General features: G+C 47.3%; 2 protein-coding genes across 2 annotated transcripts in view; both read left to right on the forward strand.

Annotated features, from left to right (window-relative positions):
- Nucleotides 1–7,674, forward strand: part of LOC142588675 (putative phospholipase B-like 2) — a 141,270-nt gene extending 133,596 nt beyond the window's left edge. Inside the window, exons 4-5 of the mRNA XM_075700497.1 lie at nucleotides 5,131–5,360; nucleotides 7,598–7,674. Of these exons, the coding sequence (XP_075556612.1) occupies nucleotides 5,131–5,360; nucleotides 7,598–7,674 (307 nt within the window). The remainder of the gene's footprint in view (nucleotides 1–5,130; nucleotides 5,361–7,597) is intronic.
- A 1,990-nt stretch (nucleotides 7,675–9,664) lies between these two features.
- LOC142588676 (putative phospholipase B-like 2) overlaps nucleotides 9,665–12,770 on the forward strand; it is a 66,611-nt gene continuing 63,505 nt past the window's right edge. Inside the window, exons 1-2 of the mRNA XM_075700498.1 lie at nucleotides 9,665–9,694; nucleotides 12,549–12,706. Coding sequence (XP_075556613.1) covers nucleotides 9,665–9,694; nucleotides 12,549–12,706 — 188 coding nt within the window. The remainder of the gene's footprint in view (nucleotides 9,695–12,548; nucleotides 12,707–12,770) is intronic.

Raw genomic sequence — 12,770 nt, forward strand, 5'->3', positions numbered from 1 at the left:
TGCACGGTTTGCCGCCGCATATACATCGTGGCCGCCGCGTCGCGTTCTCCTCCGTGACAAATGCATCACATATGAGGTTCTTGCTCCTTTCCGGCGCTTTGTCAGAAACAATTTGGTTCGTCTACTTCGACGCGTACAATATAGAGAGGACCGAAATATCTTGAAGGTGAGGCGCTACTATAATGATCGCGCCCGAATATCGTCCTTGAATACAACATGCCTTTGAACGTTCCCATTGGCTTTCTTGCGTCATCACGGCTTATAACACTTATAGTCACCGGGAAAAAGCGTTTGCCATGCCGATCTTGATGGGCAAGAGCTTGTGCAGTTGAAATGTAGCTTGCGTGGCTTCGTCAACTGCAGTTTACGTGCATTGTGGACGTATGCTGGTTCGTGTGGCACTTGCTTGCTGCGTCGCAGTGCACGCTTTCTCTCTGAAAGCTGGGAGAGGAAAGATGTGTTCGGCTTCCTCTACTCAGCGTTGTGTACTGCACAGCCATTGCACCTGTTGGAGCACGTATTCGAGCACCCGACGGCCACGCAACGCATCGGCATTCTTGCAAGCGCTCAAATCACAAGCGCAACAGGAAGACGGCATGTGGAGAGATGCGCCCGTCAACTCGCAAATGATGAGCCAGCAATGCGCCTGGCGGCCGAGGCGTAACATTGCGCAACTTGGAGAACAACAGTTGCGCACGGTTCTTCAATGTTCGCCATATCCGCATCGCTACCGCTTTGCCGCCAAATGCTTGCGTTGTCTGCATACACGATGTTTAAGAGCCGCTAATAAGAAAATTGGGCGATTACCAGCCCTGCGTCTTTTCCTATAAAACGTTGAGAGTATACACTAAATAGTTATAGCCCGTTTAGCCCAAGTGAAAGTTCGTTGCAGTTGGCCTTTAAATAGGCTATGATGACCCCCTTTAAAAAAACAGACGTACACACAATCGTTGAAGCGCCAAGAATCGGGAATTGATATTGTTTGCTAATAAATATGAGAACTGGGCACAGGGCGCTGTCTCTTCGAATAAAAGAAAATTGTTTATTTCAGGAGAGAGATCAGTTGAATTTATGGTCAAAATTCGAGGAAAGAATGCGAAGTTTCATTGCAGAATTCAAATCAGAGCAACTTACAAAAAAAAAGAAAGCCAGCACACCTAAGCACCGTTTACGAGCTCTGAATGCGACACGATTAATGTCTACACACATGTCGCCGAGCGACGTGTCTGTAGCACGTCTCATCGCGGGCAAGCGCCCGTGTTGAGACGCTTGGCGCGCTTTCATCCGGTCTTACGGAGGCGCACTTAGAGCGCAACCGTCAGCTTGCGACGGCAAGGAACGCGCGGATGACGCAGGCTTCCAAGAGCGAAAGCTAGGGTGACGTGGCGTCACGGCAATGCCCTCTCCCCTCACGCAATACCTGGAACGCTATGTGCAAGCGGCCCACTCTGCTACATCGAGGCGCGCTCGTGACATTGTGTCCCAGCCAATGGAAATTTAGGTGCCAGGCGGCATCCGCTGGCTTTTCTACTCACTAGGGCATTTGATGTTTTAGCATCCATAATGGCGACAAGAAGAGTAAGGAAAGAAGGAATTAGCATTGCCTGCGTTGCACTGCTCGAATGAAACCGCTCAATGTGCCAAACTCCTGCCTGTGGATGAAATTTTGTGGCGAGGTAACACCGAGTTCTTACATTCAAACCAAGTTTACCAAGGGGCGCTTCCAGAAACCTTTTTTAGATCATTGACTGGGCACAGTGTAAGAATAATTAGAAAGATGCTTTCTACTTCTTTACAAAATTGGCATAAATGCGCTATTGCCATACGAGACCTGTGTAGATATAGCTTTAGCAGGGGAATACAGCCACGTAACCTGGTAATCATAACTTGTGATTCTCTAACTTGGCACTACTGCTTTTTCCAGGCAAAATTTATATGTTGTGAGTCTGTCAATAGAGTTCTTATTTCGGTGGGATCTTTACGCTTAGAAAACTACCCGTATATAACCAGGGTGATGGACTCCGATGATCCGATAAAATAAATGATACTTGCGAAAGCCAATAAATGACACAATAGGCGCATTTCTGCCGTCGCCGTCGGCGTCGCCGTGAGGTTACCTATGAGTGAAAGCGTGTGAGGGTGGGCCGGCGAACGCGGTTGTATCTAGCGTGCGGGTGGGCGGAACCGCGGCCCGTATCAGCACCACCTAGAGAGGAGTAGGCCTGAGCGCTTCGTCAGTGACGTCACGGAGAAGAGCCTCGCGGCGTGCTCGGGGATGAGGGTTGAATGAAGGGATAGCGCCCGTATGGGCAACGTTAGCCAGAGCGTAGATATTGTTTTTTAGGCATAGTTGAGCAGATGGTCCTGAAGAGAACAGAGGGTGTTCCAAGATAATTTTATTTATGCAAAACTATTGACGCACTGCATGATTAAAAAGCACATCAATAAAAAATGAAATGGTTCAACCTTAGGATGGTGAACAAATTTCGGGTAAATGATGACAGGGAGCATGGCTTATATTGAAAAGTCACAGTGCTGCCCTCTTCTTGAGAGTAGCTTGCTTGCCTTGATTTATCGTCGGCGTCAAAGAGTTTGCCGTTCATGCGACCACAAAATTTTTTCAACAAAATATTAGCACAGCATAATAACACATATCTCATGACAACTTCACTGGCGTGCTCTTCTTCACATTCTGGACACATGTATTTATTCCAGTCTAGATTAGACTCTAAACGAATAATTTCGCTTTTGAGGCATTATTACATACAGTACCGCTGTCCATATATTTAGAACACCTCACGTGAGTTTAAGAATGGAGATACAAAACATTGGTGCAACTATTTACAAGGAAACAGCTCCCTTATTCCACAGAATTCCCGTTTTTCTCTTCTATGCCTTAGCATTGCCACCCAATATTCTCTCACAGATCTTGCGAAACCACGAACGCATGATATTTCGGCCCCGATTTGTAATTGCTCCAGCTATTGGGCAGGCAGCACTTATTAGGCATATCCTGGCATGAATGTAATCCACATTCCGTGGCAACGAAGGATTGCTGGACACACAACCGCAATCGCATCACAAGCGCAGAGACTACATACACCATTCACGTCCAGAAAAAAAGTGCGCTCGAAAGTATGTCGCAGCATTCCAGGACTTTTCTTACCCGGAAGCTATCCAAGGAGCGGCAGGGTTCCCGGAACTAATAAAATTGTTATCGCCGTCGTCGCACACTCGGTATTCCGCTTCTCATTTTCAACAAAGGTGCGCCGCTCGTAGCTTCGTGGCACGTTGCATTGAACTTCTATGTGGCCCTCTTTTGGCGTGACGTGACTCAAAGGAAGAGCGTAGAGCCAGAATACCTTAATTCCTCTAGAGGGAGTTGCCCGGATGCATGCCCTCTCCTGTCGCGCGTGAGGCAGCGGGGTCAGGCGAGGGAGGAGGGGCGTACCTCGGTGACTGATACGGTGCCTCGATATCCCCGAGTGGCTTGTGGGAGGGCCCCCAAGCCGCTTCCAGAGAACGGCCTCTCCAGAAGAAACCGTTCCACACTCCTGTGATTGCGGACTGGCTGCACCTGGACTGCGGCCCGGCTGTAGGCCAAGGGCCGCGCCTCGTCACCTGCCTGCAAGAGGTGGGGGGCCCCGAGACTCTGGAGCACCTTCTCTGTGCCTGCCCATCCTTGTCGCAGGAACGCTCCACAGTGATCAACACCTAAAGACGCCACAGCCTTCCCGCGGCCACAGAGACTGACGTGCTGTTCCCGGTGTGTCCCCAGCTCCCTGCGCTGCGAAGCCTGCAGGAGTTTATAAGTTCCACGGGAATACATACCCTATAAGCGCCGGCTACAACGCTGGCAACTTTACTGAGGACTGCCACCTGTCGCGAATAGTGTCTATTAGACTACTTTATCCCCCTTTCTCTATCACCTTTCACTTCCCACTCCCTCTCCCCTGACGACGCTTCGCCGTGCTCCCTCACGGGTTGCAGAATCAAGCGTCCTTCCTTTCTTTAGATCACTATCATCAGCCTCGATATCCTCCTCGCCCGTCACTCCGTACATAGTGGAGACCAACGCGGCGTCTACTACGGCGTTGTCCGTGGGAATGGCGGGCGTCATACGCCGTTGGCGGACCCCGTTGGGACATGTTGCAGGCTCTCGTGTGTCTTGAAAGCGACCTGCGACGTGGCCAAAGTGCGCGCCCGCGCGGGCCTCGTCTTCAAAGTCATTTTCGATGTTTGCAGAGTGCGCTTGGTGCCGGTAGCGTCGTGTGACCTGTGCTTTCGTCGTTTCGTTCGCGTTGAAGCGCGACATGCATAAATGTCAATTCACTTGTGGTTATTGCGATTCCTCACTCTAGATTTTTACAGGGAGTTTCCGGGCTCATCGAGCGAGATTTTTTATGTTTACGTGCGGCCGTGTGACTCCGTGCTGGTTAGTTTAGCTAAAACAACTTGGCCTGCTCATCATCATCATAGATCCATCATAGAGTGTAAGAGCGAGTGAACAAGGACGTAGAAAGAAACAGACACACAAAGCCAACGCTGTCTCTGTCCGCGTTATGTCACGCTTACAGGTTCTATGCAGACCCGCTTACAGTTTCTATGCAGTGTCATGCAGAATCGCCGGCTGCGCGTTTCGTACTATCGTCTGCTCGCGTCAGCGATTCTTCAAGCTTGTTTGGTTTCCTTGATTTGATGTCGTTCGCGCTTGTTTAAGTTGTCATGGTTTACGACTGTTTTGTAATCTGATTGTATGAGCGACGCGAATAGTGTAGTACTTCCTCGGAGCCATGCGGTAACGGCGACTACACTGGAGCCATCGGCGAGTCAGGTATACAAGCCGACGCGCTCTCTGCGCAGATCATATTTTCGACGATTGCCGACTCTGCTATGTATCTCTCTTAAATTATTTGCCTCAATATATCGCGAAATGAAAATACGTATAAAGATGCGCTCAAACTTTGAATTAGGGAGTATCGTATTCTTCGGTGAATTTTTGTAAACGATTGACAAAATGATACTTTTCTTTCGTTCTGTGACACTATTTTTTACCCTAACGAATCCTCAGATCCTGTAGTAACCTTATCTAGTGTAATAATCTTTATGACGTTCTATGGCATCTTTCAGCATACTTAACTTGGTTGGAGACCTCCAAGACTTGGAAAGAGCCCTTGGGAGGAAGAAAGATCTGCACTCGTTCGACCAGATCTTGGCATGTACTGCGCTCGTGAAGATTGTGGGCGACTTCGATGACTTGTACGTGGCTCATGATACGTGGTTCCTCTACCGCGGAATGTTACGTGTCCAGAAGAAATACATTTTTCCCTGGCATCACACTGCGTCGGACACTACAGTGGGTATGGAAAGCAAAGCTACCTAAAGCCTGTTGCGGTTGCAGTAGAGGTCTTGCAGGGGCGTCCACAGCCTGCAAGCATTAGCTGCATTGCGATACCATGTAGAAACGCAAAAAGACGTCGAACCTCGTCCTTCCAACTTATGTCTGTGATGGCTTAGCCGAATTTACAGAAATGGGTTACAGGTGGATGAGACGATGGCGAGAACTTTAACCCTTCACTGACATTCGCTTAGGCAACGCACAATTGTTTTCCTGGCTTCTCGTAGCGGACCCACCGGATTGACCCATTGTGTGGAAATTGGTCGTGGCGCTTTCTTGGGCCCTTCCAAATTTTCACATTGCTCTCGAATTTCCTATCTGTCTTTCGCTTTTTTCTTTTCCCTATGTTTGACTTCGCTCGTGGCTAGGGTTGACATTACCTCGAATAACCAGAATCAGTTCTCATACAATGTGTCATATATAACCCGGAATTGTATAGTGTCAAGCCATGTTGCGTGCATTTGTTGGGTTTCCGGTGGAAAAGTGCGCATACTCTGGCCTTCTCATTCCCAAGACTTTCTGCTCTCCCCGACGAAAGGGGTGCTACAACTGATTTGTAAGGTTTTTATAATAGTAATACAAAATACAAGCCACCATAGGGCATTCAATTTCATACTTGCAGTTCAGCATGAAACACACGAAGTAAAGAAAGGAGTAGACATGAGCGCAAATTCTTAACTGGTAGTTTTATTGTGGGAGCATTATTTGGTGATGATAAGTTATTGGCATCCCCTTAAAAACAGGGTGGGTACATATAGCCACCTAGCCTGCTCAAATTGTCATGTTTTCTATGCATGCTTTAAATTCTAGGATTCTTCTATAGATTTCTTTAATTTGTTATCTCTTACTCAAAATTTCTCCGTCTACCATGTACCGCTACCTATGCCTGTAACGGATCGGGTGGCGTCAGTCTTTTGCCTGCCATTTTCCCACCAATACCCCAAACTTCTTTTGCTTATCTCGACTGCTGACCGGTTGATACCTGCGGCCTCATTAAACGCAAGCATTCCTGGACGGAACACATTACTCACTCGTCTCATTGTGTGCATCCCTCCGTATTCCAGTAGGATGTACTGAGTGGGCCCAGAATTTTTGCTGCTGCAGGCACATGGCTCACCTTGTTGCAAATATTTGCTCCAGTATATTTTTGACCTTAAGCAACTAGCTCGAGTATCAAAAAGCAAGTGTGCGTGTTATCCCTTTGTGTTATTGTACAGATGTTCCCTTCTAATTTCTTTCTTCTCAATCTTGTAAATCTGCGTGGTTCGTTTTGATTCCATTCTTTGCTTCGAATTCACTCTGTGTTTCCCTCACTTTTTTTTTATCACTCCGGTTTCTCCATTTACAGTTTCAATTAACCTATACTTGGTTGTGAACTTCCTTGGCTTCTTCCCTCATTCTGCGTCCAGCATTTTTAGTTACAGTTATTTGTGCATTTTAGCCGCATATTTTTTGTGATAGATATCCCTCAGTCTATATTAAAAACTAACTTTGCTCTGCGCGTACGTGACTTAAAGAAAAAGCCCCACCCGTGTCACCCAGCACTGCTTCATTTCTGGTTTTGCCGTGGGCTCCCCAAGCCAACCGGCCATGGATCTTTGGTTAACTTCATATCCCAACAAGACCTACAATTTCAAGCACACAATCGTACAGTGAAAGAACTTTAGAAGCACCGCCTGGCGACGAAACTAATGTCATGGCCTATAAGAATTAATAGAAACTTTCAAAATAAACACTAGCTGCCTTAAGTATCAGTCGATCACGCAAGTTTCCTTCAAAGATAAGCGAATTTCATTACCAACAAAATGAATAGTGTACTGCCGCAAGCGTATCCCAGCTTTTCAATGTTAAACTACTCTATAATTTCTTGGGTAATTTGCCGCCCGTCTCTTGACAAAGTGCGACTGTCTGCAAGCATAAGTACACAAACACAACTACGGCAGTGATCAGCCAAGTGGGAGCGTGCCGATCTGGAAAGGGGCGAATCATCTGCCCTGCGTCCATCCTTGTTGAACCTATCAGTTACCCCGAAATACAACTTTCCGCTGCTTAATGGTATTGCGCACACTACTGTGGTATTGCGTGGGGCTTAACGTTCCTTGTGCTGTTTGCCAACCCCCCCAGTCTGCGTAAGTGTATTAGAAGAAGAACAAACTTTATTCAAGAAAGCTCCGGCAGCTTTTGTTGTGGTGGCCTCAGGTGGCGGCTCGAAGTCCTTGCACTCGGGCAGCATCTTCGTCTTGCCGGACGGCCCAGAGCTGGTGTGCCAACTGTGAACTTTTGAGAGCCACCTCCCAGCGGCGGCAACGCCAGAAGGCCGGGTCTCCGGTGGCTCCCGCAGCAGAGGCGGCGTCGGGAAGAAGCGAGCTCGAGGCATCTTGTATTCTGGCAACGGCCGCTATTATGGACGCGTCGCGAACGGAGGTTGTTTTAGTGCCGTTGTTGGCGGCACATTAGATTTTTTTTATGATCGAAAAACACAAATGCAAAATCATTTTAGGCGCAGTAAATGCTGCCATTGTGCCTGAGCCTGCCGCGGCATTCTTCGAACTGCGCGAAAGCTCCTGTACGTGCAGGAGGTACCCAACTTTCCTTACGCAGTACGCAGAAATTTCTAGTCATGTGGGTATTAAACTAGTATCCTCATTAAGACATCCTATAGATGTACTCAAATCTCTTACTAAATTAAAAACATGAACGTTCATATTTCAAACAGCACATATTTTCCTACCCAAGAATTGTGGAGAATATTAAGATATGTGATTTCAACATTGTGTAGTTTACGTGCCCGTCAATCTATGTACACGAAGGCTTGCGCAGTTCGCCTCTATAGATATGCAGCCGTGCCGTCCCGCAACGAATTTGCAACCTCTACGTCACCAGCGTTAACCTTCTCGGCGGGTATGGTCACCTGTCGCCTTTGGATTCGTTTTTCTAGGCGCTGTTCAGCTGCGGTAGGGAGAAATATGGAAGTGGCGGAGTTTCTGTAGGTCCTGACTAATTTTTGAACTATCATTTAATTTGAGCAGGTCATTCACATTGGTACATTGGCCGCTGCCACTTGGTTTTGTAGTAGATCAATGTTCGCTTTCTTTCGCAAAACAAAATACATTTACTCTAATACTGGTTAATGGATATACTGCTGCCATTGCATATTTTCTCCACAGCACAAGTTATTCCAGGACACACGATTTTGACGCCTTCTTACCCCGGAACGCTGACGTCCTGGGACGGCTTCTACCTCACGTCCGCTGGTATGGTGAGTACAACCTCGTCAATGAGGTGATTCGAAAAAGCTCAGGGTCTACACTAACAACATTGCACCCTTGAACAAATTCTTAAGCCGCGGCCATATTTGTGGCTGCAGCACCAAGCTACTCGCGCTTTGCTACATTTGTTCAAAAATAGCCGTCTCATTGACCGATTGCAGTCCCACTCTCCGTCCTACTGTGTGTGCTCAGTTCCCAGGCTCTCCCTACTTTCCACTTTTCTCTTACACCTCCGAAGGGCATCAAACCAGACGCTCACCTGGTTGACATTATTACATTTGCAATGATGGAGCATCTTATCCCATTGACCTGCTGTAAGTCGGCTGAATAGTTCTGGTAGCAAACTTGCGCTTGCGGGCATTATAGAGTTTTTGGAGTATACAGTACATTATTAAGCTAAGACATATCTGGCGAAATACCGGTTGAGCGGAGCGTAAATATGAATGCCCTGCACAGTGAGGCCATCTGGTGTCTCAGAGCTGAACCACACAAAACACAGCAGTTGCCAAGTGTATACTACTTCGCGGGTGCTCTAAATTTTCGGCAGCGGTGTAATCCTGAACACGACTACGCCGCTGCTAAAATGGGTTTTGAAGGCACATCACCAATATCAGTGGTCGGTTAATGGCTGGTGTGGAATTTGCGGTGGCGCTTTCATTGGCTCCGTGCTTTTTATAACACACTTACAGGCGAAAGATACGTCGACAGCCTTAATGGGGCGCCTGATGAGGCGCCTGAGGATTTCTTTGCGAAGTTACACTGGCTAGGATCATGGATATTTGGTACGAGCATGATGGCGCTCCGGCGCAGGGCAGCAGCAAAGCTTGCAAATGTCTGCATGAGGTATTCCTGCAGCAGTGTATTTTTCCTGCTTCCCTCGATTTTTTTTCTCTGGGGTTACGTCAAGGATCAAGTATACAGAGCACCAACCACATCAGAGAACCTAAACTAAGAAAAAAAGAAGAAATGTCTGCAACTCAACTCCATCCCTGATACAATGATCAAGAATGCCCCTGAAAATGTGCCTGTGAGGTGCCAAATGTTCATTGCAGCTCATGGTGACCTATGCGAACACGCATTATAACCAAAGGGCGCTTTTTGATTCAAGGCCGCTGGAAAATTATTCCGGCCTTAAGGCCGCCTCCCTACCCAACCCCATTACACTCTGTCGGCAGGCTGCGAGCTCTTTCCCATTTCAAGCATGAAAAAATAACGCGATGTTCTTGTTCTCTTTCTTCTCCTCGGACGCTTTATCGCTTCGGCAGCGCTCGGCGAGCGGCACGCCGACGCCGTCATGCCATAAAAACTGCATGCCGAGACACATTCACCGGACATAACGCCCTGTCGCGAGCCAGTCTCGCTGAGGCCAACCTTGTTCATTCATTGCACGCTTGGGAGCAGCACAATAACAGTGCGCAATCGCTCCGTGACATGGCATTTTTTCATATTTCGCCAGCTTTCTTAAAAACACAGAAGAAAGGATAAGGTGAGATCCTGTGCTAGAGGTCTTCTGCGATTGCGACCGATCGTCTCTGTAAATTATAGCGAGGATAGTCGCAGAGAAGGTGTTGAAGAGTCTTTTCGTTAGCACAGTCATCATACGGTATTGTGTAGGAAACAATTTATTGAGAAACCTGCCGTGGTTGCTGAGTGGCTATGGTGTTGGGCTGCTGAGCACGAGGTCGCGGGGTCGAATCCCGGCCACGGTGGCCGTATTTCAATGGGGGCGAAATGCGAAAATACCCATGTGCTTAGATTTAGGTGCACGTTAAAGAACCCCAGGTGGTCAAAATTTCCGGAGTCCTCCACTACGGCGTGCCTCATAATCAGAAAGTGGTTTTGGCACGTAAAACCCCAAATATTATTATTATTATTTATTGAGAGGTTTCTGGAGGTACTCTACAACTTGGCGTATCACACTCGGCGTCTGCAGCCAATACTTAAAAAGTTGAATAAATAAACCTAACTTATCCGTTCATTAAGGGGAAAATAAAATAGCCTGAGTAACTCCAGGCCAGTGCCAACATTATGCGTTTGGTTAACCTCACGTCCGAAGTTCCTTTCAATTTTTACATCTATGGCTGAAGTTATGTGGGACAACCTGTCGATTGATGCACGTAACTTCATAAACTGCCCACTCCTGTCTACGCCTTTCCATTCTAGCTGGACTCTGCCGTCGCGAAGCTACCCTACTTTGTCGAATATGGCTAGGGGGGGCGTTCACCAAGTCTTTTGCTTTCCGAATCAGATGGGCCGACGACGCCTCCTGTGATGACTTTGGTAACGAGAAGACTCTTCGACACCTTCTCTGCGACTGTCGTCGCTATAATTTACAGAGACGGTCGCTCGCAACCGCGATAGCGCGCTTTGACCGAAGAACTCGAACAGAGGAAGTTATCTTAAAATGCCCCCATCACAAGCCATCACAGCGGAGGGCGACGAGGGCACTGTTCCAGTTTTTAAAGGCAACAGAATTGGAGAAGCGGCTGTAGCCTGAGCAGATATTTATCGCGCGGCAAGTGCTATTGTGCTGTGCGGTGGCAATGTGTGGCGACAGTGACTGACTGTGATTGTAAGTCCACGCTCCTTCCTTTCTTTATCTCCACTTTGTTATCACTTTACCTCCCTCTCCCCTCTCTCCGCAGCGTAGGGTAGCAAATCGGAACTTCCCCTCTGGTTAACCTGCCTGCCTTTCCCCTTTCCTCTGTCTCTCTATCTCTTTCATAAACTGTGTTTCAAATTTTCGACTCGATGTCTGCTATGCCCTATGCTGTTCCATGTTCAAGTGAATATTCAGTTTAAGGAACTTCAGTTAAGTGAACTATTTCCCTGGATCCCTAGAAATTTACCCAAGGGAGAGTTCACGGTATACCGCTCGTCAATAAAATTCCTTTATGCTGACTGATGAGCTGGTTTTCAGTGAACGTTTCTCGTGCCGATTTGGGTCAGTAAGTATGTTCCACTTGCCGTTATACAATAACAAAAGGTATCCTTTAGATTTCTCCACTGCTGGGATGAAGCAACCCCACGTCATACGAGTTCCTGCGGGAGAGCATTCGGACGTTTTAGTTGACTGCGCCGAAAATTCGTTATACATGTGCCCCTGTTCAATTAACGGCACTCACGCTTACGTGTTAGCGAGCTGAATGATAAATGCGCTGGTATCAGTCGCGTTTCGATGAACTTCTCGCCAATGGTCCCATATGTTTTCACCTAAAATACATGAAAGTACGTCCGAGTGGCAGCTAAAAGCTTGAATGATTTCGATAAAGGTAGGCATCGCAAGTTATCATAGCCACACCAACCAATAATTGATTATTCTTTAAGGATGTTTATGTACAGATCATAGAATTACATATGAAACGTGCTCAACATTCGTGGCTTTACATGGAGCATTTCTTTTTTCAGAAAAATGCCTTTAATGAGTACCCGTGAAATAGGATGCTAGTATAAGTGAGCTCACTAAACATGAGGAAGCTTACAATGCATGCACATGTTGCTTCCATAACCTGTGTGTAGCTACTATACACAGGGTGCTGCCGACAGTTTTAACCACAGCTATGAGCAGGTAGCAGTTGGCAACGAGGTCATGTGATTATCTCTTCCATAAAAATCGCGTAGATATGCATGAAACTCTTTTATTCTTCGCAAAATGTTTGTCAGATTTCAGATTTTCCATTTTGTTAACAATACCTGATCCAGAATGCAGTTCTAATGCTTCACACAAAAAACTACCCACTGTCCTGAGTCCACAAAAGGTTGTGTAGAGGAAACGTCAAGAGAATAGAGTGCGGTAAGTTGGTTGTTTTTATATAAGAGCTCCACTCCTTGTTTAACAATCCATGTAATACAAAGTGCACTTTACCTTTGCGAACGCGCAGGCTACTGTGGTGACGGAGCTTCTGAACGAGAATAACGAGCTGTGGAAGGACGTGACTCCCGAAGGACATTTCGGCAGCCCGGGCTCTGTTGCCACCGCCCGCATTGCCACTTCAGGGAAGAAGTGGCTGAGCGTTCCATCTGGTCCTGCTACGGGAACGTAGGTACCGCAAAAATGCTTGAATGTTTTTGTTCTTTGTTCATCATGAAACTCCCGCCACCAT

This window comes from Dermacentor variabilis, chromosome 7 (genome assembly GCF_050947875.1).
Source record: "Dermacentor variabilis isolate Ectoservices chromosome 7, ASM5094787v1, whole genome shotgun sequence".
Taxonomy (NCBI): Eukaryota; Metazoa; Arthropoda; class Arachnida; order Ixodida; family Ixodidae; genus Dermacentor; species Dermacentor variabilis.